Source organism: Myotis myotis, unplaced genomic scaffold, assembly GCF_014108235.1.
Source record: "Myotis myotis isolate mMyoMyo1 unplaced genomic scaffold, mMyoMyo1.p scaffold_m19_p_49, whole genome shotgun sequence".
NCBI classification, from domain to species: Eukaryota; Metazoa; Chordata; class Mammalia; order Chiroptera; family Vespertilionidae; genus Myotis; species Myotis myotis.
The window spans coordinates 218,457-243,701 of NW_023416356.1; the positions used below are offsets into that span (position 1 = coordinate 218,457).

The following is a 25,245-nucleotide window of genomic DNA, read 5'->3' on the forward strand; positions in this document are numbered from 1 at the left end:
ATGTTTGTAGCAGATGAAACACCATGCTAGGTTCAATACTGTGACCACATGTAGCACTGCTATTATCACTCAATAACAAGGGTAAAATTCTTATTTTTAATGGCCACGTCTTTCATTAAACAAAAATACAATATATTCGACCCACCCCCTAATGATGGACATGTAGGCTATTCCAATTTTTGAAATTATATAAACTATCCCAATAAAACATGCATTTCATATACATACATTTCTCCTTAGGCTAGCGTTTCTATAGGATAAGTTTCTGAACGTAAACATGTTGGAGCAAAGGGAATTCGTATTAAAAATCCTTATAGATATTGGCAAGCTGTCTTCCCAAAAGGCTGACTCCCTTTACGTTCCCGCCAAGGGCACGCAGAGACCCTCCCACCGAAGGCTCCTCCCGGCCACTGCCCACCGGCGCCCGTGGGGAGGGCCCGCTCCCAGCTCCTCGGCTGGGCCACTGGCCGGGACCTGCACACGTTTCCTAGACGCCCTGTGGCTCAGGCGTGCTCCGCCCACAGGAGGCCCTGACGGGAGAGTGAGGAGACGGACGCCCCAGCAGCTGCAGCAGCACACAACCAGCTGGTCAGTTCCATGTCCACCTCCGGCTCCACGGTGGCCCCTCCGCCCAAGGCCCTGGGGACCCCGCCTCTCCCGGGATGTCTCCCCAGCCAGGGGGTGGCAGCTGCTCCACGCACTTTCCACTCCGTGGGTCACTCAAGCATCAGTGGAGATGAGAGCCTCCAAGGAGCTCTCACCAACGACATCGAACCCGCTCAGACCCTGCGTCTTACTGGAGGCACGTGACTGCGCCAGACGCTTTCCCTCACTGTGCCAGCACCACCTGCCTCTCCAGCAGGACAGAGGGCTTACCGCCAGCCCTGCCCCCGCATACCTTTACTCTCCTGTGGACAGCACCTCCTGATGACAGCTGCCACTCCTACTCAGACCCCTCCCATCACGGACACGCTGAGGGCACCAAGCTCCCAGCCCTCACCAGCGCCCACTGTTCCCACGGATCCCAGCGTCTCCACTCTCCACCTGCCAGCTCCGCCCGGCCCGGGCCGTCACCAGAACATTCCACTGTTGGTCTCCACCATTTCCCACTCCCCGACCTGATTGCTCTCCTGATTGCTCTCTGTGATCCTCACCTCTTTGCCTGAAGCAAAGCTACCCGACACCTCTCCCCCCACCCCACCTGTGCAGCCCCCAGACCCTGTACTCCCCTAACGTTTCTCACCCTTCCTCTCCCCGCTGTCGCCACCCTCATCCAGGCCCATCTGTAAGGGTAACAGTTTGAAAGCTACTTAACTCATCTATCAACATCAAAACTCTTATTCATACAAAAAAAAAATTAAAAAATCTACCTTTGCCTTATGCCTACTCTCCAGATGCTAATTTCTTACCTATCCTTTAAAAATAACCACTTGTCAACAATCTATCAGGCCCGACTCCTGCCCACATGCTCACCTCAGTCTCTCCCCTCCCTCCAGCTTCACAAGCGCTCCCCCCCTGCGCCCCGCCCCCCTGCGCCTGCCCAGGAAGTGCCCACCTCTTCTCCCCGTGGCAAAGGATGGTCAGGTGAGCGGCCACCACCCCAGGGCCCCCACAGTCAGTGTGACTCCCCTGGCTCCAGAGATGCCCAATGAGAACCTGAAGCTTTACAGGCCTTTCCTCTCCCTCCTGATGTCACAGACACAGGCACCAGGCGTGGGCCTGCCTGGGCGACAGCCTGCCTGGGCGGCTCCAAGGGCAGCAGCTGCTTCTCCTTACTCTGGCAGCCCTGGTGCCAAGCATAGCGGACACCTACCAGACATTCCTCAGTGCCCCATAACAAGGTCATCAGCTCCCCCCTGAGCCCACAGGGGGAGGGGGACTGGGCGAGACACCGGACAGCGGGAGAGCGGGCGGAGTGGGGAGAGCGGGGCTGGGGGGCGGGAGCAGCAGCTCTCCTTCCTCCCCGGAAGGTGGTCCTGGGGAACCTGCTAGGAACAAGTCGTCCGCCCCCAGGAGCGCTGCGCAGTTCGTCCGCCCCCAGGAGCGCCACGCAGTTCTGCGACTGCTCTCTTTACCAGAGGAGGCAGTGACACTAGTTTAACCTAAAACAGCGGCCATGGAAGCCCTGGCTACTCACCAAAACAGAACTCCGCCTTCGGCCTCAGCTTGGTTGCGTCGCTCACCTACAAGAAAGAGAGGAATCGCTCGCTGCTGCTGCTGCGCCCGTGGAGCCCACACACTGTGCCAGGCCAGCGCGCTTCCCTCCGCATCACCGCCAGCACAGAGATGGGAGGAAACTCTAGGGGAGCTGGAAGGACGCTGTTTACATGTGGCTGCGGGCTCCCCTCCTGAGCTGCTAACAAACGCCGCTTCCATGTTCTCCGTGAGCAAACTTTTCTCCCAAAGGAAATGTGAAGAATTGAAAGCAAACCTTTCAGTTTTATGTCACACATGTATTTACTTGTAGCATTTTCCAAAATACCTCTACAAAACGATGACTTCTTCCCAAAACTGTGTATTTCTAAATTAGCTGTGAACTCTAAGAGATGATGGTGGGAGAACGTATGCTAAGGAAGTCCGACAACCCAGCAGGCATGAATCTGCGACGAGGAAGTAAACACTGGCCTGGATCTTCTCTGGTACATGAGGGCAGCGGTCGCCAGCCGGTGGTCCGCGGGCACTGGTGGTCCGCGAGGTCCGAAAGGTTGGCGCCCGCTGCAGTGGAGCATCCGGGGGTCAGGGGCCTCATTGCTAATGCAGCACGGGCTCCTTTCGGAAGGTGAAGCCACCGGACGGCCCCCCTCGCTGCCATCCCTGCTGCTAACACAGCTGCTGGAAGCCCATCCACGCCTACAGCCTGCTGGGCCCAGTGTGGGGACCACACCTGCAGCACCTGTCCGACCTTCGAAGCCAGGACTCCAAGTGGTCTCAGCGAGAAAGTCACAGCTGAGTCACACGGCCATGTGTCCCAGGAGTCGGTTCTGGGAAGTGGCATGTCTACAGTGAGTACTGACTGCAGCACTCACACTCGCGTAAGCCGGGGACAGAGGTGAAAGTTAACTACACAGAGAAAGTGACGTTTTCAGAGGGAAGCAACGGAGAAAGGGGAAGCAGCTGGCCAGGCTGCCTGCTCGCTTAGTTAAGAGCTCATTTTCACAAAGAGCTCCCATCTTCCCACCTGAAACCAACACGAAGTTATACTGAATGGAAACTGTAATTGAAAACAATAAAAATGAAAAGAAAGCAATCCTTGATGAAAACCAAGTACAAATAAAGTGCCAATATAAAGAATGAATGAATCAATCAATCAATCAATAAATGCACACTTTACCTTGGAAAAAATTTTAGAAATAAAAAGAGCCCCCGTTTGTAAAAAGACCAGGCAATAAGCAACTGTAAAGACACAAGCAGACGGCAATGGCTCCCTCAGCTGCCGACTCCCGAAAAAGAGGCTTTTCCACCCGGCCTCACTGAGTGGAAGTGCTGGCGGCATTTACGCCACAGCGCACGCATGTGCACCACAGGCAACCAAGCCACTGGGGACCTACAACTCCCCGCACCATGGAATTCCATGCTTCCTGTTCACAGTCTGCTAGAATTTAAGCTGCCAGCTACCCTGAAGTATTTATTAAATGTCTTAATTTAAAAAGAGAAAAATATAATTTTAAAAAAGTCTGAATTTATAGGAAAACTTGAGGTAAACTTAAACAACATTTGTCTCATAAATTTACATTATATGGCCTTAACACAAAACAGTCCCCTTAAAATATGTCATCTTTATTGTCCACGGACTAATCCTTTTGTCAGAGAACGAACAGTTCTATTGTTATACTGACAGCAAAGTATTTTATTTATAAAAATACCTTCTAAACAGAGACACACTGGCCTCTTGTTGAAGACCTTGCTAACAAATCCCGACATAGGCAGAACAGTAGCGTATGCATATGCTTAGGCATATATGTTGCTACTTTTCACATCTCAGATCTTAAATCATCCACAAAAATATTACTTTGTGTAAAACACAAAAAGCCCACAGAATAGAAAATACCTGACATTATCAAATCAAAAATTTTAAAAAGAAAAATAGTATTACAAAAATGCCAGAAAAGCCCAGCTGGTGTGGCGCAGTGGTTAAGCACCGACCCAAGAACCAGCAGGTCACGGTTCGATTCCCTGTCAGGGCACATGGCCAGGTTGTGGGCTCGATCCCCAGTGTGGGGCGTGCAGGAAGCAGCCCATCAGTGATTCTCTCTCGTCAATGATGTTTCTCTCTCTCTCCCTTTTCCTCCCTCTCTGAAATAAGTATGTTTTTAAATGCCAGAGAAATCAACAAACAAGAAAACAGGAATTAGCAGAGAGAAAAGTGAAATGGGGGAGGGCGGGGGGGCGGAGAGAATCATTCTTTTATCCACCAGTGGGGTCCCTCGGCCTGGCCTGCAGGATGGGGGCAAAACGGCTCTCTGACACCCCCCGAGGGGTCCTGGATTGCGAGAAGGCGCAGGCCAGGCGGAAGGACCTCATCGATCGGGGAGAGGGAGGGATGCAGCCGGGGAGGAACGCGGGAGGGCTTCAGGGCGTGTCTGGCCCATCTCACTCACCCCCGATCGGCCGGACCCCAGCAGCAAGCTCACCTATGGGTTGGAGCACCTGCCCTCTGGTGGTCAGTGCACATCATAGCGAGCGGGTGAGCGGCCTTAGCAAATCATTAGCATATTACACTTTCATTGGTTGAACAGCCAACCGGACACTTAGCATATTAGGCTTCTATTATATAGAATGGTTCATATTTTCCTCAAAATAAAGCATAAAGAAAAAGTAAAGGTAATGGAAACAGTTTAAGTTAAATATAATAGACTTAGAAAAATGTTATCTGTTTCCTATAGAACCTAATTGCTAACTGATTTCTCCCCTTCTGATGTTCATTTACCTCATCACAGAAATGACTGTTAAAGTTTGCAATGTGTTACATCCTGTCAGTTAATTCCATATTCTTCCTAATTTTATCAAAGAACATGCTAAACATAGTATTCGGGTCCTATTTTCAGTACGATCTGAACCTGAACTTCATCATTAAATGACACAGAAAGGAAACTTTTCCTTTTATGCACACTCCATCCAAAGAGACTTCAATTCAAGCATAAATGTAACTAGTACAGAAAGATCACCTTTGAAATGTAGGTAAGTTTAATGGCTCCAACCCGTGATGATCCGGAAGGGAGGTTCTAGAAGAAATTATTAATACATAGTTAATATCCAACCTCATGACTTTGTTATAATTCTCTACACATTTAAAAAGTTAATACATTATGCCGGACCGGTTTGGCTCAGTGGATAAAGCGTCGGCCTGCGGACTCCGGGGTCCCAGGTTCGATTCCGGTCAGGGGCATATACCTTGGTTGCGGGCACGTCCCCACAGGGGGGCGTGCAGGAGGCAGCTGATTGATCTCTCTCGTCGATGTTTCTGGCTCTCTATCCCTCTCCCTTCTTCTCTGTGAAAAATCAATAAAATATATTTAAAATAAATAAATAAATAAATAAATAAAAGATTAAAAACACAAATAAGAAAAAATGAACTAAGGATCAAAAATTTAAAAAAAAAATAAATAAAAAATTAAAAGTTAATACATTAAAACTTTTAGTATCACATTTTATATATCAGCCTTTTCAGTTCAAGTACCTCCTAGGTCTGAAATCAATTTGTTATCCATTTTGACAACACGGATAAGAAACTAAGTCTACTCTATTCCACCTTAACAGATTCTGTAACTACAGAGCTGTTTTTGTCACCATAACTAAACTCTTCACGAGCGTGAAGACCCATCAACAAGCCCCAGCCAGTGTGGCTGCCGCTGAGCATCATGCGTGCACTGAAAGGCTGTCAGTTCGCTTCCTGGTCAGGCACATTCCCAGGTGGCAGACTCAATCCCCAGTAGGGGTGTGCAGGAGGTAGCCAACCTATACTTCTCTTTCATTGATGTTTCTCTCTCTCTCCCTCCCTTTCCCTTCCTCTCTGTCTCTAAAAATCAAGAACTTACTTTTTAAAGTACTTTTTCAAACTCTATAAACAAGATCAGATTTTGTTCCTGAAAGCACTGGGAAAAAATATTTAGAGTCATACAACCACTGCAAGGAACTTCAAAAGACTATACGTATTATTTTGTTCTATTAAAATTTTTAAATTAAGTGTATATATATATATTTTTTAAAAAGACTGAATTATCTCTTATTTTAAACTTTATCTGTATTGATACAATGTATTTTTGAAAATTTTAAATTATTAATTGATACTCTTTAAACCATGCCAGGGAATGTGCATATGATACTTTCACACAATAGTTTTATTCCTCCCCTAACAAGTTTGGAATGTGATTTATGTCTTGAAAGAGAGCGAATATCTTCTGGCCAAGGCTATCGGGAAAGACTCTGCAGGGAGAAATGACATTTGAAGGAAAATCTGAAACACAAGAGCAAGAGAGACTCTTCCAGGAGAGAACGGAGCCCCAGTGCGGACGGACACCCAGAAGCGCGGCCTGACAGGGACGGGGGCTGAAGGACAGGGGCCCTCGGGGCTGCAGAAAACGGGCCGGAGAGCCTGAGCGGAGAACCTTCCCAGCGGACCGAACCGAAGAGCAAAGGCCACGGAGTTCATACTGGCAAGAATTTGAAACCACTAAAGAAAGCGTGTGAGCAGTTCTGTGATCAAAACTGTGCTTTAATTAATACATCCTGCAAAATAATAAATCAGATCTACAGGTAAGAAAACCAGACAAAGGAAGCTGGAGAGAAATATATAAAAGACTGTTCGAATATTTCACTTGATTTTTAAAGTGTCCTTCACTGCAGATTAAGCAAGATCTCCTTTTTAATGGTCTTTATCATCATGGGCATTAAAGAGCCTCTGGGCTTGTTCTCAGGCGTGAGCAGGAAGTGCATTTCTCAGGCCTCTCACGCTCCCTGGGAAGCTAACTGCATGGGGGCTGCAACACCTCCCAGACCAGCTTCCCAGACATGAGCTTGGTGCTGCCGACAGGGATGGTCTTTTCTCAACTTTCACTCCCATGTCACGTAAAACTGCATCACGTTCTGCTTTAAACTGTATGCAATGGACAGGCTTCCAAATATGAACCACAAATAAATATGGACATAAAATTATAATTTTTAGTGTGTAACTTTAAGTGGCTGTGTTCTTATACAAAATGGTTTACATTTAGAGGGTTTTGTCTGATTGCTTTTTAAATTTGGGATAAGGGAATTAAGTGTTAAAATGTCGTCAGGCCCTCCTAATTACTACCAAGTGACTTTTTAAAAAATATGTTTTTATTGATTTCAGAGAGGAAGGGAGAGGGAGAGGGAGAGAGAGAAACATCAATGATGAGAGAGAACCATTGATCGACTGCCTCCTGCACACCCCCTACTGGGGATCAAGCCCACAACCCGGGCCTGTGTCCTTGACTGGATCAAACCCAGGACCCTTCAGTCCACAGGCCAACGCTCTATCCACTGCGCCAAACTGGTTAGGGCCAAAGTGACTTTTGTCAAACACTGCTACCTTCCCTTCAAAATCGATCATCATCTGTCAGTCCTCCACACGCCTCTCACCTAACCAATGGCGCAGCTCTCAGCCTGTGTGAGGAGGAGTGAGAAGCTATTGGGGCTGCATGAAGCGGGGTCACCGATTGGCACAGCACAAGGAAACAGAAGCAGCTGGGACGAGAGGCATGCGAAGCACCCAGCACCTATGGGCCGGCACGGCTGCTGCCAAGTTCAACGGGAAAAGCGTGGGTTTCAAAAGATGTTGCTGGACGATGAACAAGAGATGATAATGGACATGACATTTAAGATAAAAAGCAAAGTAAGCCATTTGTTCTAGGCGTTCCTGCAGGCTTTTTGCCAAAATACTCTTTCAGGTTTCTCCGAATTCCCTTCCTATACAGCTACTCCGTTACTGTATCCCCGCCACTATCCCGCCCTCCACAAAACAGGACGCCCCAGCTGATCCCTGAGAACATACTAGAATGGGTTGTTAAATCAATGCCTAGTGATAAAGAAAACAAAACAGAGGAAAAATGGCTCCCTAAGAACAGGTGAGCCAAATAATGTGCTTTCATTATGAGGGTTATGGTGGTCAGTATAACATGTTACTGCACTGTAGCCATAAGCAACTAGGTTGAATCATATGAAATTGCCATTTTAGTGCATGAAAATATTGGAGCATTGGCAACTTCATATGGTTCACTCTAATGTAACACTCTCAGCACATTGTACTAAAGTTTCATGAAAGATGTAAGTCTTTACTAATACATTTAAAAGTGACACAACGCTGGCACTGATGACTGATACGATGGTTGGCAGAACCAAGGCTGTGAAAGCTTCCCTTCAGCTGAAATGAAGAGATACATTTACTGAGAACTGAGTAAAAGGACAGGTTTAAAATTCTGCACTACATTTGGAAAAAAACAATGTGTTAACTACACCACAGAAATCTGGTGTTCATGTGAAAAAGACCTGGCTGAGTGCAAACTTGAACATGCACCCTCACTGTCTGTTCTCCGAGCACCGCCACCACCGCCGCCGCCACCACCGCCCCGCCTCTGGGCCAGAATCGTCTGTGGCTCCAGGTCAAGTTCCCATGTCACCGCCTCCAGGAAGGCTTCCCTCCCTCTGCTGGCTGTAGCCACAGCCCTCCGCTCCACGCCAAGTTTGCTTCCCTCCCTGTAATAAACATGCCTTACTCCGTGCCTATGGTCTTTCAGCTCCGTGCCAGGGGCAAGTACTGATAACGGGGGGGGGGGGGGGGGGGGGTTCTGAGGAGCAGAACCTGTGACAGATGAAGACTGAAAGCCATCCAGGACTTTGACATAAAGCCCAGGAGAAACGTCTGTGAGTCAGCCAGGTCCTGTGAGGAGACGAGTGGCACCACTCGCGGGGTGAGGAGGCCAGGCAGGGCCCCGGCACGCAGCCCTGAGAAGGTGCCAGGGGACTTCCAGGTGCTTCCACCCTGGCTGAGGAAAGGAGCTTGGGAGGGGCCTGTGCCACAGAAAAAGGCGGGGCCATAAAAGGGAGGAATCAGCTTCACGTTAAAGCAAAGGTAAGGATGGGCTTCTGTCTTGCTGCCCTGTCCTCCTGCCACTGCCTCTGGTCAGGTAAACACAGGTGTGACTCATGTGGCTGCACAGCCAGGTCACCACCACCCAGGACAGCTGGCTACACCCAGAGGTGAGGCGGTCAGCCTGGGGGTCAGTAAGCTCTTAAGAAGAGGAGAGAAAAGACAGTTCCGGCAAAAACAAGTCTCACCCACAGCCTGCGCTCCAGTATCATCAGAACGAAAGTACGAACTATCCTCCGAAGCCTGGCAGGCCGCGTGAGGACAAGGTCTGGACTTAACGGAGAGTCAAAGGGCAAAGGGAGGCTTAGTGGGGAGAAGACACAGGCACTGGATCATGGCTCACAGAACAAATGACAATGAAAGCCGCCTCAGACAGAACATGCACTTCTTAGCAAAATGCAGTCCAAACAACAGGAAGGTGAAGACCAGGGTAAATGGGTTTCTTGCATTAAGGAGGTTGAATTAATGCCAAGGCCCCTGACACTCAAATTCTGTATGCGCACAGACAAACGCATGAGCGTGTGCGCATGTGTCTCCCTGCGTCGGTGCAGCGCAGCGACCCTCCTCCGGGCTGCTCTGCTGGCTGCGGGCTCCTCGCCTGTACCAGAAGCCCGCCGACCAGAGCAGCTCACAAGTCTGCTAGGGGCTCATCTCTTGCTCTGCACACGCTTCCTAGCAACATGCATCCCAATTAACAAAGAGTCTCAGAGAAGATAAAAGATGGCTCAGCTGGTGATCACTAATCCAGGCCCCTCGTCTGCAGTTCACAACAGCTACGCCTCGTGACTCACAAGACACCAACAAAGTGGATTTCCACCGTGAACGGCACTGCACTAGCTGACGCTCCAGTTCTCACGCGACACGATGAAAGGCCTGCATCCGTGCACGAGTGTCAGTAGTTTGCGCAGCGTATTCCCAAAAGACAGTCTCCCCTTAGAGACAGCAGCTCACACCTAAAGCAGCGGTCGCCAACCCGTGGTCCGCGGACACTGGTGGTCCGTGAGGTCCGAAAAGTTGGCGACCGCTAACCGAAAGGATCTTAAGTTTCCTACCAGAGCTGGTGTCTCTCCCAGGGAGGAAAAGCACATGTGGTGCACACATTTTTATCAAATAAGTTTCGTTTCATCTTCTGAAATTCAAATAAGACAGCAGGCGCTGGGGGCAGGGCAGAGAGGACGTCCCAGTAGAAATAAATCCCAACATCATAGAATGTCAAACACTTTAGCAATGAAAACTCGGGCATGCTTTGGATTTTACAAACCTGTGGGTTATCCATGTACCATACAAAACTATCTTCTCTGGTGTCCAGTATGAAGTACCTTCGAAGAAATTTACCACTGTTTTCATTTTCTTCGATGTCTAGGAAACCACAAATGCGATTCTGACGATCCACATAAGGCATTTCTGGGCTTGAACATTACACTGTAAGACAAAAGCACCAGGGTGAGTATTTCTCCGTGGACTTGGAGGACAACGTGTGCTATGGGATGAGTTGTTCAACCCACTTCCAACAGCAGGTGGGGGCGGTCAAGGGGAACACATACAAAGCCTGAGCAGAAGTCCCTTTAAAATCAGGGAGTCTGAGTGGTTACCAAGGGCAACGGCTCACACTGATGAGGACGAAGGAGGCTATGCCCCTCACTTGAATAATGTACTTACTTTTCCCTAAACAAACCCAAGAGGACCCCAGAATCAGCTGCCCAAACTTCCATTCCTCACTTACAAATCAAGAGCGCCTACCTTCCAGACTGCTCCGGAGTATTTTAAATACACAAACAATAGTAGCTAACTTCCACTGCCACTTGCTGTACGCTAGGCTCTCGACTCTTTCCCATGCACTTTCTCATTTAATCCTCAGAATGACTCCGGGTGGCACCATTTTCCCATTTCAGACAAGAAACTCAACACTGAGGAGGGAAGCGACTTTCCAAGACGAGAGAACTAGTAGGAAACGGATCAAAACAGGACCCAGATCCTTGGACTCTGCAGCCTGTATTTAATCTCGACACCACCCCGTCTCTCCAAAACCTTTTCAACTCTTAAAACTAAAATGAACCAAAACAAAGCCAGCGACCATCACGAAGAGAGAGAAGCAGGCACTCTGCGCCTCCTGATGGAACGCACCATCAGCACTGAGGTGAACCTGCTGTCACCAAAAGAAGCTGTTCCCTGGACCTTCCACCAGGTCTCTAGATCCCCCTGTTCCAACTGCCGATCGACAGAAATACAGGCACAGAGGAACCCAATGACCGGGACAGAGCGATTCAATCACCAAGCCACCCTGGGAGAGACCAGGACAAAGGGCCCCGTTTCTTCAGCGAAACTATGTCGACAGGGGACGGAGGAGGGAGGCTGCAGACTGAAGGAGCCCTCGGAGACACAGCGCACCGTGGTCTCAAGTGCTGACGTTGTCACTGGACGGACTGACGTTAAAACCAGGACTTGGGTTAAAAACAGTGTTGACGGTCATTTTCTCTAGAAACGAGCGAGGGTTCCCTCCTGCTGTGCCTGGCGCCTGTGTACCCAGCACTCTCTCGGCAGCAGGATGGATTTATCTAACTGGCTCTTCGTTTACAGGCTCAAGGAAGGTTTAACTCAGTGAGAACTCCGTCAGGACGAACAGACTTGCACTACTTGATTTCAAGATCTGCAATAAAGCCACAGCAATAAAGACAGGGTAGGGCTGGTGAAGAGACAGCTCTACTAAATCAATAAAACAGAAGAGCACCCAGAAACAGAACCACTCCTACGCTGTCAACTGATTTTCAACAGAGATGCCAAGGCAGTTCCACGGGGGAAGGACGGTCTTCCCACGGATGGCGCTGAAAGGATCCGCTCTCCGTGTGGAAGGAAATGAGCTCGCAATGGGTCAGGGCTCGCACGTAAAGGCTGTAGCAGGAACGCTTCTAAGAAACACCCAGGAGCAAGTCTTCAGGGCCCCGTGTGGTAGCCAGACTCCTCCGATAATATGCGGGAACCTGGGCCAGGTAATGGTTAATATACTGGACTTAGTTAAAATTAAGAACTTCTCTTTGAAGGAAACCATTAAGAAATCGAAAGGAAAAGGAAGAAAAAATAAAGAAAGAAAGAAAGAAAGAAATCCAAAGACAAGACACAGATGGGAGAAAATAGTCAGTACACTTATATCAAATAACCGATATCCAAGAACAGGCAAAGAATTATTATAATTCAATAATAAGACAACCAACAAAATAGAAAAATGGGCAAAAAATATGAAGACAAGCCAACAAAGAAATCTATACATATGGTGAATAAGCACATTAATCAGGAAGGACTGCAAAGAAACACCGTAAGATGCCAGTACATACCTACTAGAATGGCTAAAACAAACCAAAAAAACCCTAAAGACAAACATAAAACCTGGCTATGCCAAATGCTGACAAGCACAAACAAATGAACACTCTCGCATACACTGATGTATAGGGGACGTGTACAGGGGACATGGAAGCAGCTCTCCCCCGGGGCAGGTCCCCTGGAGCCCTAGGCCAGGGGTCCCTCCTGCCAGGGCAGTGCTGCCCCGCCTGTCGCCGGGCTATTGAGAACACAGTCTTTTCTACCTTCACTGCTTCTCACTGTGATTTGTAGGATGTCCTTCCGCTCGCTCCCTCCTCAGACATCATGGGCAAACGATAGCTTTTCGACATGTACAGCCGTTAAAAGCTCCAGTTCCACCTATTTCAGTTTAAGCCTTCAGACTCCTATGCAGTATTAAGCTGTTCTCCTCCCTCACTGACCCCAGGGCTGGGCCACTTGCTGCAGGAAGCCCTTGGACAGGGCGGGGTGGTGGTGCGCCCTGGGATAGGGCCTTCTCGGCCCTCTTCTGGGATCTCTGGGATGGGGACTGGTCAGAAGCAGCAGTGCAAGGACAGCGTTTCTGACCTGGGAGTATTAAAGCTCTTTGGCCTGGTCATGCTGGCTCCGTGACTGAGCGCCGACCTATGAACCAGGTCATGGTTCGATTCCCAGTCAGGGCACATGCCTGGGTTGCGGTCTTGATCCCCAGTAGGGGGTATGCAGGAGGCAGCGATCAATGATTCTCATCAATGTTTCTCTCTCCCTCTCCCTTCCTCTCTGAAATCAATAAAATTATATTTAAAAAAATAAAGCTCTTAACAGTGGCAGCCAGGGTCCTCTGACGGGAGTCCACACGGGCCTTTGGTGGGACTGTCTAGGGAGAGCCCTTGCCCAGCGTCCCGGGCCTGACACTGCTGCCCGCGCTCCCCTCCCGGGCCCTGTCCCCTCTGTCCTCCCCGGCTCCTGGGGGTGCGTGGCCGAGGTGGGCTGGGGACATTTTCTTGTGCGGCCAGATTTTGTTCATACCAGCAAGATGGCCCCAGTCGGGTGCCTCCTGCAGTTTCCATGTAACCCACTGAAACGCACTTCCTTGTGACGCCAGACGGTGGCCTGCAGGTGCCCACATGGGGCCCCCTTCCTGGCCCCGCCTTTCTACGCAGGCTCCCCTTGTAGCCCTTCTCCCCCCGGGGAATGATGCTGCTCTTGGGTGTCCCCTGCCTGTTCGGGGTGAGTACCCCTCCGCTCCGTGCTCTCCCAGGAGACTCGGAGGACTTCTCAGTGCCTCCTCTGTCTGTCAGCTGCGTGTTTGGTGTGGGACGATGGTGAGGCGTTGGTCAGGGTGCTGGAGCCCCGAGGTCTGTGGGGGGTCCGTGTGGGCTCCCCAGAGGTTTGGTCCCGACGTCCATGCATGCTCAGCTGTGTGTCTGTCAGCAGTTTGGGGAGAATAAGGATGGTCTCACCCAACATCTAGTTAACACACAGCAGGGTCCTGAGGGTCTAACCAGGCCTCACTCTGCAGAACTTCTTTCCTTTCTTTTTCCTCTTCTGTCTCTGACTTCTGTTTTCATTTCTTGGTCTACTTCCTGGTTCCTGACTGAAGTATTAACTACGACTTTGTTAATTTATCACTAATTGTATTATCTAATCATATGTTAGAGCATAAGTAATGCTGAAGGATAAGTATTGGGGAGGTTTTAATCATGTAATTTTATCTATCCTTGCCTCATACTAACTTAACTAAAAATGACAGAAATCCAGTGAAATAGTGTCTGAACCTTTTTCCTTCGTCTAAACAAACCAGTCAGATAAGTCTGCTGAATGATTTCTTGTCTGGTAAGGAGGATGCACGTTTGTATTTGGAAAATTAAACATTCAGATTAGTTGCAGTAATTATGGGTTTCTTAATACTTCATTCAACAAAGTGTTACTGAGTGCCTTCCGTGTACCAGCAGCTGATTTAGGCATTAGAAAAGCAGTAGTAAACAGAAAAGCAAATCCCTGCTCTCCTGGAGCCTGAATTCCCAGCAGAGAAACAAACAGGTCAGTAAGTAAGGAATTACCCTTAAAGTCACCCCCTCCCCCCACCGGCTGAGCTCCCTCTACCTCCGGAGTCCCCCAGGCCCCTCAGACCCCAGCTGCCCAGGGCCGCCCGAGGCGCAGGTAACGAGGGCCAACCAGGGCCGGCTGAGGCTTGCGCTGCCAGCAGTGGCTGCAGCAGAGGTGTGATGGGGCGTCGCCTTCCCCTGATCACAGGGTTGCCTCCTGCCCCTGAGGGCTCCCAGACTGTGAGAGGGGGCAGGCCAGCCTGAGGGACCCCCCTCCAGTGCATGAATTTTCATGCACCGGGCCTCTAGTAACTTTATAAGAATCTGCCAAACTGTATTCCCATGTTGCTCTATCATTTTGCATTCCCACCTCAGTGCCCGTGGCCGTCCTTTCTTGGGAAGAGGGCCCGCGGAATCCAGAGCCCGGGCTCCATGGTCCCCCTCACCAAGTCTAAGCCACATAAAGGGGTACAACCACAACTGCTGGAGGGCACAGCTACCAGACTGATGCGGCAGATAAGGATACCTCGTAGGAAAAAATACTCAAGACTCACAGACTTACTCACATATTTAAGAAGATCCTAAATGACTGATTTTCTTTTACATTCAACAGAAATTCCAGCTCAGAAAAGCTTATGCTATAAAACCCCCCAAACACTCTCTTCCTGATCCAAGCACTGCGTCCAATCCAAAGGCTCACCAAATACACAGCAGGCGTGTTTGCGGAAATATCGTCCAGGAATCACAAGATCACCCAGTCTCATCACACGGAGCTACTAGGACAAGTATTACCTGGAGCTCAAAGGCTTAACGTCACTCATGAAGCATAACAGAGTCCTGTGGCTGGAACAACTATCAACAGGAATTCGGAGTTTTAAAAACGTCCCGTTTTTCATGTTCCTAAAATTAATGAAGCATTATAGAAAAGCATCTACAGCTACCAACGTACCTGCCTGAAGAATCTGCTTCTGATACTACAATTTCCAAATGTGTGTCCTTACAAATGGTCAAAAGGATTAAAACTCACTGTAATATCTACCTCCTACCGAAGTCACTGTATTGTCTCACTGGAGACCTGAATGAGAGGTGACGGCGAATTCTCACATTGCCAAGAGGAAAGGCTCAGCAGGGGAACTGGTGCTGGGGGTGACCTCCGCTCACAGCTGAGGCAGTGACTGCTCCAACACCTGAACGTTTCTATCAGTAAAACAGAGTAGGAGTAACTGTGGTCACATCTGAACAATTACCACATTCTATTCAGAAAACCATCTATCTTCCCCATTCTTTGTTGTTGTTGCTAACCCTCACCCTAGGGTAGTTTTTCCATTGGTTTTTTTAGAGAGAGTAAATGAGGGTGAGAGGGAGGGGAAGAAAGAAGGAGAGAGGAGGAGGGAAGGGGGGAGAGAGTGAGAGAGGAACATGTGAGAGAGACACGATTGGTTGCCTTCTGCACAGGCCCCTCTAGGGGTTTGGGATCGAACCTGCAACCACAAGGGTACCTGCCCTTGACCAGGAATCAAACCTGTGACCCTCTGGTGTGTGGGCCATAGCTCTAACCACTCAGCAACACCGACCAGGGCCTTTCCCATTCTTAAATGACAGAGGTATTTAAATAAGAACACAAAATTAATGCCTGACCAGCGTGGCTCAGTGGTTGAGCATCAACACATGAACCAGGATAGCGATGGCGAACCTATGACACGCGCACTCATTTTTTTGGTTGATTTTTCTTTGTTAAATGGCATTTAAATATATAAAATAAATATCAAAAATATAAATCTTTGTTTTACTGTGGTTGCAAATATCAAAAAATTTCTATATGTGACACGGCACCAGAGTTAAGTTAGGGTTTTTCAAAATGCTGACACTCCGAGCTCAAAAGGTTCGCCATCACTGATCTAGGAGGTCACTGGTACAATTCCTGGTCAGGGCACATGCCCAGGTTGCCAGCTCAATCCCCAGTGGGGAGCGTGCAGGAGGCAGCTGATCCATGATTCTCTCTCATCAATTATGTTTCTCTCTCTCTCTCCTTCTCCCTTCCTCTCTGATATCAATAAAAATATATTTTTTAAAAAGATAGTAACTATTTAACATCAAGCAATATTTCAATGGCAAAGTCTGACTTAAATTGTTCTAATAAATGAGTTCATAGATTTCATTCTGGGCTATAGAGTACCATGGAGTCAAAATAACTGGTTTTTGCAGGGTGACTATAAGAACTTTCAGGCTTAAAAGTCATTTTTTTAAAGCTGCACTAAATGTTTCTGGAGAAAAGCCCCTATGAAGAAATGAAATGGTTGCGTCCTTCCCAAGCAGTTTCTCAGGAGTCTCCCATACACCATATCCTACACGTTAACAATGAGTTACCCACGGTTACTTCCCAAACAAAGCCCACGCATTCTTCCCGTCCTTACACGCTTCTAAACAGGGCCTTCCGCTCGGTCCCGCGGCTTCCGAGCAATTGTGCACTCTTCCTGCTGTGCCAATGGTGCACTTTTTTCCTGCTGTGCCAATGGTGCACTTATCCTGCTGTGCCAATGGTGCACTTTTCTGCAGCTGTGCCAATGGTGCACTTTTTTCCTGCTGTGCCAATGGTGCACTTATCCTGCTGTGCCAATGGTGCACTTTTCTCCAGCTGTGCCAATGGTACACTTTTTTCCTGCTGTGCCAATGGTGCACTTATCCTGCTGTGCCAATGGTGCACTTATCCTGCTGTGCCAATGGTACACTTTTCTCCAGCTGTGCCAATGGTACACTTTTTTCCTGCTGTGCCAATGGTACACTTTTTTCCTGCTGTGCCAATGGTACACTCTTCCTGCTGTGCCAATGGTACACTTTTCTCCAGCTGTGCCAATGGTACACTTTTTTCCTGCTGTGCCAATGGTGCACTTATCCTGCTGTGCCAATGGTACACTCTTCCTGCTGTGCCAATGGTACACTTTTCTCCAGCTGTGCCAATGGTACACTTTTTTCCTGCTGTGCCAATGGTGCACTTATCCTGCTGTGCCAATGGTACACTTTTTCCTGCTGTGCCAATGGTGCACTTATCCTGCTGTGCCAATGGTACACTTTTTTCCTGCTGTGCCAATGGTTCACTTATCCTGCTGTGCCAATGGTACACTTTTTTCCTGCTGTGCCAATGGTGCACTTTTTTCCTGCTGTGCCAATGGTACACTTTTTTCCTGCTGTGCCAATGGTGCACTTTTTTCCTGCTGTGCCAATGGTGCACTTTTTTCCTGCTGTGCCAATGGTACACTTTTTTCCTGCTGTGCCAATGGTGCACTTATCCTGCTGTGCCAATGGTGCACTTATCCTGCTGTGCCAATGGTGCACTTTTCTCCAACTGTGCCAATGGTACACTTTTCTCCTGCTGTGCCAATGGTACACTTTTTTCCTGCTGTGCCAATGGTACACTTTTTCCCTGCTGTGCCAATGGTACACTCTTCCTGCTGTGCCAATGGTACACTTTTCTCCAGCTGTGCCAATGGTACACTTTTCTCCAGCTGTGCCAATGGTACACTTTTCTCCAGCTGTGCCAATGGTGCACTTTTCTCCAGCTGTGCCAATGGTACACTTTTCTCCAGCTGTGCCAATGGTACACTCTTCCTGCTGTGCCAATGGTACACTTTTTTCCTGCTGTGCCAATGGTACACTTTTCTCCTGCTGTGCCAATGGTACACTTTTCTCCTGCTGTGCCAATGGTACACTTTTTTCCTGCTGTGCCAATGGTACACTTTTTTCCTGCTGTGCCAATGGTACACTTTTTTCCTGCTGTGCCAATGGTACACTTTTTTCCTGCTGTGCCAATGGTACACTTTTTTCCTGCTGTGCCAATGGTACACTTTTTTCCTGCTGTGCCAATGGTACACTTTTTTCCTGCTGTGCCAATGGTACACTTTTTTCCTGCTGTGCCAATGGTACACTTTTTTCCTGCTGTGCCAATGGTACACTTTTCTCCAGCTGTGCCAATGGTACACTTTTCTCCAGCTGTGCCAATGGTGCACTTTTCTCCAGCTGTGCCAATGGTGCACTTTTCTCCAGCTGTGCCAATGGTACACTTTTCTCCAGCTGTGCCAATGGTACACTTTTCTCCAGCTGTGCCAATGGTACACTTTTTTCCTGCTGTGCCAATGGTACACTTTTTTCCTGCTGTGCCAATGGTACACTTTTTTCCTGCTGTGCCAATGGTACACTTTTTTCTTGCTGTGCCAATGGTACACTTTTCTCCTGCTGTGCCAATGGTACACTTTTCTCCAGCTGTGCCAATGGTGCACTTTTTTCCTGCTGTGCCAATGGTACATTTTCCTGCTGTGCCAATGGTGCACTTTTTTCCTGCTGTGCCAATGGTGCACTTTTCTCCTGCTGTGCCAATGGTGCACTTTTCTCCAGCTGTGCCAATGGTACACTTTTCTCCAGCTGTGCCAATGGTGCACTTTTTTCCTGCTGTGCCAATGGTGCACTTTTTTCCTGCTGTGCCAATGGTGCACTTTTCTCCAGCTGTGCCAATGGTGCACTTTTATCCAGCTGTGCCAATGGTGCACTTTTTTCCTGCTGTGCCAATGGTACACTTTTCTCCTGCTGTGCCAATGGTACACTTTTCTCCTGCTGTGCCAATGGTACACTTTTTTCCTGCTGTGCCAATGGTACACTTTTTTCCTGCTGTGCCAATGGTACACTTTTTTCCTGCTGTGCCAATGGTGCACTTTTTTCCTGCTGTGCCAATGGTACACTTTTTTCCTGCTGTGCCAATGGTACACTTTTTTCCTGCTGTGCCAATGGTACACTTTTTTCCTGCTGTGCCAATGGTACACTTTTTTCCTGCTGTGCCAATGGTGCACTTTTTTCCTGCTGTGCCAATGGTGCACTTTTTTCCTGCTGTGCCAATGGTACACTTTTTTCCTGCTGTGCCAATGGTACACTTTTTCCCTGCTGTGCCAATGGTACACTTTTTCCCTGCTGTGCCAATGGTACACTTTTCTCCAGCTGTGCCAATGGTACACTTTTCTCCAGCTGTGCCAATGGTACACTTTTCTCCAGCTGTGCCAATGGTGCACTTTTCTCCAGCTGTGCCAATGGTACACTTTTCTCCAGCTGTGCCAATGGTACACTCTTCCTGCTGTGCCAATGGTACACTTTTTTCCTGCTGTGCCAATGGTGCACTTTTTTCCTGCTGTGCCAATGGTACACTTTTTTCCTGCTGTGCCAATGGTACACTTTTATCCAGCTGTGCCAATGGTGCACTTTTCTCCAGCTGTGCCAATGGTACACTTTTTTCCAGCTGTGCCAATGGTACACTTTTCTCCAGCTGTGCCAATGGTACACTTTTTTCCTGCTGTACCAATGGTACACTTTTATCCAGCTGTGCCAATGGTGCACTTTTATCCTGCTGTGCCAATGGTAAATTTTCCTGCTGTGCCAATGGTGCACTTTTTTCCTGCTGTGCCAATGGTGCACTTTTTTCCTGCTGTGCCAATGGTGCACTTTTCTCCAGCTGTGCCAATGGTACACTTTTCTCCAGCTGTGCCAATGGTGCACTTTTTTCCTGCTGTGCCAATGGTACACTTTTTTCCTGCTGTGCCAATGGTACACTTTTCTCCAGCTGTGCCAATGGTACACTTTTCTCCAGCTGTGCCAATGGTGCACTTTTTTCCTGCTGTGCCAATGGTACACTTTTCTCCTGCTGTGCCAATGGTACACTTTTTTCCTGCTGTGCCAATGGTACACTTTTCTCCTGCTGTGCCAGTGGTACACTTTTCTCCTGCTGTGCCAATTGTGCACTATTCCTGCTGTGCCAATGGTGCACATTTTTCCTGCTGTGCCAATGGTGCACTTTTCCTGCTGTGCCAATGGTGCACTTTTATCCTGCTGTGCCAATGGTACACTTTTTTCCTGCTGTGCCAATTGTGCACTCTTCCTGCTGTGCCAATGGTGCACATTTTTCCTGCTGTGCCAATGGTGCACTTTTTTCCTGCTGTGCCAATGGTGCACTCTTCCTGCTGTGCCAATGGTGCAAATTTTTCCTGCTGTGCCAATGGTGCACTTTTTCCTGCTGTGCCAATGGTGCACTTTTTTCCTGCTGTGCCAATGGTACACTTTTTTCCTGCTGTGCCAATTGTGCACTCTTCCTGCTGTGCCAATGGTGCACATTTTTCCTGCTGTGCCAATGGTGCACATTTTTCCTGCTGTGCCAATGGTGCACTTTTTTCCTGCTGTGCCAATGGTGCACTTTTTTCCTGCTGTGCCAATGGTGCACTTTTTTCCTGCTGTGCCAATGGTGCACTTTTTTCCTGCTGTGCCAATGGTGCACATTTTTCCTGCTGTGCCAATGGTGCACTTTTTTCCTGCTGTGCCAATGGTGCACTTTTTTCCTGCTGTGCCAATGGTGCACTTATCCTGCTGTGCCAATGGTACACTTTTCTCCAGCTGTGCCAATGGTACACTTTTCTCCAGCTGTGCCAATGGTGCACTTTTTTCCTGCGGTGCCAATGGTGCACTTTTTTCCTGCTGTGCCAATGGTACACTTTTTTCCAGCTGTGCCAATGGTACACTTTTCTCCAGCTGTGCCAATGGTACACTTTTTTCCTGCTGTGCCAATGGTACACTTTTATCCAGCTGTGCCAATGGTACACTTTTCTCAAGCTGTGCCAATGGTGCACTTTTTTCCTGCTGTGCCAATGGTACACTTTTTTCCTGCTGTGCCAATGGTGCACTTTTTTCCTGCTGTGCCAATGGTGCACTTTTTTCCTGCTGTGCCAATGGTACACTTTTCTCCAGCTGTGCCAATGGTGCACTTTTTTCCTGCTGTGCCAATGGTGCACTTTTCTCCAGCTGTGCCAATGGTGCACTTTTTTCCTGCTGTGCCAATGGTGCACTTTTTTCCTGCTGTGCCAATGGTGCACTTTTTTCCTGCTGTGCCAATGGTGCACTTTTTTCCTGCTGTGCCAATGGTGCACTTTTTTCCTGCTGTGCCAATGGTGCACTTTTTTCCTGCTGTGCCAATGGTGCACTTTTTTCCTGCTGTGCCAATGGTGCACTTTTTTCCTGCTGTGCCAATGGTACACTTTTCTCCAGCTGTGCCAATGGTGCACTTTTCTCCTGCTGTGCCAATGGTACACTTTTCTCCAGCTGTGCCAATGGTACACTTTTCTCCAGCTGTGCCAATGGTACACTTTTCTCCTGCTGTGCCAATGGTACACTTTTCTCCTGCTGTGCCAATGGTGTACTTTTTTCCTGCGGTGCCAATGGTGCACTTTTCTCCTGCTGTGCCAATGGTGCACTTTTCCTGCTGCTCCGTGTCTCCCGCGACAGTCAGCTCCGCACCAGCTTACCCCTCCGCCAGGCTTAACACGGGAGAGCTAGGCCACAACCTGCTCCTTCCCCCGAAGCACCACAAAAACACAATCTTATAATAAGCAAGATATGTATCACATCCTGACCTCAGAAAGCCACTAAAAATTAGGACCAATCCAGCCTCCTCCCGACGCAGGTCACTCCCGAGAGGAGCCTGCTGGGACCCGGGTGGACAGCGCCATAAGGAAGGAACTGTTCACCCCCTGGGCTCGCTTCACGCACCTGCATCTGACCTGTGACCCCGTGGGGAGGCCTGGCCCGGAGAGGGAGGGTCGCACAGCCCAGCGGGGGACACGGTGCCCGCGCCTGGGAACATGGACACCTGCGTCTGCGATGCGCGGGCGCTCCGGTCGGAGGAATCGCACCCTCTCCTCCCCGGATAACAACTCCAGTCCTTCGGGTGGAAGGAAACACGGGTTTCACAAAACGACCTTTTTCACATTTTTCCGGGATCGCAGAAAGCTCGCCCCCGCTGCGCTGCAAAGTGTGTCCAGGGCGCGAGCGCGCACCCGGAGTGCGCCGAGGGCGGGGACACGGGTCGGCGCCCAAGGCGGCGGTGAACCTGCCGGAGTCCCCCTCCCCCGTCCGTCCGCCCCCCGCGGGAAAGAGGCGCCTTAGGAAACGACCCCGCGGGCGGCGGCCTCCCGACCCGCCATCCAGGAAGCAGCGGGGTCCGGTCGGAGGGAGCGGAAGGCGGGCCACCTGCGCTCCGCCGCCCCCGCCGCGCGTCTCGGGCGGAGCCCCCTCGAACCCTGAGCCACAGGACCCCCTGACGGCGCCCCAGGAGGGTCCGCGGCCGAGCCTCCACCGGCCGGCGCCCCCACCCGGCGCTTTCCGCCCCCGCGCGACCGGGCGGCCCGCCCATGGCCGCCGCCACCTGAGCTCAGGTGCGAAGGTGACGCGCTCAGCCCGCGCGGCTCCGGGCGCAGGGCGCGGCCCAGGGAGCGCGGACCCGCCGCCCGAACGGGGCCCGCGGCGGCGGCCGGAGGGGGAGGCGCGGCCGCACCCGGTGGCGGAGCCGGGGGCGCTGGCCGCCCCGAGGCCTCCCGCCCTCGCCGCCCGGACGCCGGAGACCAGCCCGACCGGGAGGCGCCGCGGGGAGGGTCCCGCCCCTCCCGCCCCTCCCGCCCGGCCGGTCCCGGCGCAGGTGAGCGCCCGCGGCCTCGTCCAGGTGCGGGGCGCGCCCGGGGAGAGCCCGCCGCCCGCCGCCCGCCGCCCGCCCCGCACTCACCAGCGCCGCCGGCCCCTCGGCGGACCGCGGCCGCCTCCTGCTCCCTCCGCCGGCGCTCCCGGGCCCCGCCTCGCCGCCGCCCGGCACGCCGCGCTCCTCACGCCGAGCTCTCCGCGGCCTCCGCCCGGAGCCCCTCGCCGCCGCGGCCGCGCTCCCACCGGCGCCGACTGCCCGAGCGGTGTCCACGACGGCCCCTGCGCACTGCGCACGCGCGCCGCGCCGCCGCGGCCCCCAGACGGCGGCCGAGATTCCCGAGCGGGCACTCCCAGGCCGCGAGACTACAATTCCCGGCAGGCCCCGCGCGGCTCGGCGAGCCGGGTATCCGGTGTCTGCTTGGTTCCCGGGGAGGAGGCTTCGGGCACGTCGGGGCGGGTCGCGCGCAGAGCTCTGGGCCCCTGGGCAGCGGAGCATCCTGGGATTCGTAGTTTTCGACAGCAAGGGGCTTGGCTCGGGGGCGGGGCTCGGGATTCTCTGATGTCATCGCCTGGAATAGAGCTTCGTGGCACCGGGATCTCTAAAGACAGGTTTCGTTCGTTCGTTTGCAGATAAGCTGTTTGCCAGCTGCCCCAGCGTCAGTGCAGGAAGCACAGACTCACTGGCTGTGGCGTGACCCGCAGAACCACGCTTCTCAGCTCCCGCGCCAATTCTGCGCCCTAACCATTCCTACCTAGAACTGTAGCCCCACCTCCTACCCTAGGGACCCGAGCCTCAGAGACACTTAAAGGGTCAGTTGAAAGTCTTTCAGAAAAGATGGAGCATAGCCATGTCTTTTCATAAATACTTATTCATAGTTAGCACCTACTGTGTGCCAAGTCCCGTGATGGGCACGAGGCCGACGTCTGAGAACGAGGCAGGCTCCTTCAGGCCTTCATGGAGCCTGCAGTCTGTAAGGGGAGCGAGTCCTTAAGACAATGATAGATGTTAGGGCCATGCAGTAACTGGGCAGTTAGAGGGTGGGGGAGGAGGGGCTCTGTATGGGGTGGTCAGCGAAGGCTCTCCGAGGAACTGATATTTGAGCTGGAACCTGAAAAGTGAGAATGACTCAGACATGCCAGGGGCTGGGAGAGCATTGCTTGCCATGCCTTCACAGTGCACGCACCACCGGGCTCTCGGGCCCTGTTTGCTGTGTCCTCCTTCCTTTCCTTCCGCTGCCCGGCCTTAGATCACATCCTTCCCTCTTCACATCTGTACCAGCTCTGTTCAGAACGTCCTTCCTAGAGGAAGATGTGCAGGAGACAGGTCCGTGCCCAGCAGGAGGACAAGCTGCACGGCCAGGACGGAAGGTGCAAGTTAAATGCCAATGAGCCTGTGGGCATGGCGGGAACTCCCACTAGTTAACCCCTCCCGTCGTTGGGAACTGGGTGAAAAGTCTGGGCCTGCCTGGCCAGCGTGGCTCGGTGGTTGAGCATCGGCCTGTGACCTGGAGGTCACGGTTCCATTCCCGGTCAGGGCACAGGCCCAGGCTGCAGGCTCGATCCCAGTAGGGGGCGTGCAGGAGGCAGCCGATCCATGATTCTCTGTCATCATTGATGTTTCTCTCTCTCTCTCTTTCTCTCCCCCCCCCCCCCCCCGCTCTCCCTCCGTCTCTGAAATCAATAGAAATATATATATATATTTAAAAAAATAAAAGTCTGGGCCCTCAGCCTGGCCTCCTGACTTGATTCTGTTCATGAGGCAGAAAATCGGATTTGGAGTGTCTTTATTAGGATCCTAAAGGAGCTTCGACTTTATCTCATCTGAACCAGTGGGAAGTGGAAGACAGCCAAAGACTTACCTGCGGAGACTTACCTGTGTGCCTCGCTGTACTGGCCCTTAGCGGCCAGCTGCTCACCTTACAGAGTGTTCAGAGCCCCATGCACGGATGGCAGTGAAAACACCTCACAGGCTTCATGGAAGGCTCTGGTCCTGGCTTTTACAGACTTCCACCTTCCACACTCCCAAGACCACTGGTCCGTTTTCTTCCGGGAGACCCTGGTCGTGTGGCCCAGCAGACACCCTTCTTCTCCAGGCCTCGCGTCCTCGCCTGCTCGCCGGGTGAAAGGGTTTGGTTTCCCCACAGTCTGTGCGCTGCCCAGAGCACTGTTTCCGCCGGCCCACCGTGGCCTTGGGGGTTTTGTTTTGTTTTTTAATTAAATGTATTTTTATTGGTTTCAGAGAGGAAGGGAGAGGGAGAGAGAGAGAAACATCAGTGATGAGAG

The 25,245-nt window shown here is 50.8% G+C and overlaps 1 protein-coding gene across 4 annotated transcripts in view; it reads right to left on the reverse strand.

Moving 5' to 3' along the window:
- The window catches only part of PLEKHA1 (pleckstrin homology domain containing A1), a 40,690-nt gene extending 17,370 nt beyond the window's left edge, over positions 1–23,320 (reverse strand). For 2 of the 4 annotated variants that reach the window (XM_036307634.1, XM_036307636.1), the window contains exons 1-4: positions 23,048–23,319; positions 10,368–10,528; positions 5,166–5,222; positions 2,138–2,183 (exon numbers count right to left, since the gene is read on the reverse strand). In XM_036307634.1, the coding sequence (XP_036163527.1) occupies positions 2,138–2,183; positions 5,166–5,222; positions 10,368–10,508 (244 nt within the window). In that variant the 5' untranslated portion in view covers positions 10,509–10,528; positions 23,048–23,319. Of the gene's footprint in view, positions 1–2,137; positions 2,184–5,165; positions 5,223–10,367; positions 10,529–23,047 lie in introns of those variants that run through there. The other 2 variants (XM_036307635.1, XM_036307637.1) reach the window with 2 other exon arrangements.
- Between the last annotated feature and the right edge of the window lie 1,925 nt (positions 23,321–25,245).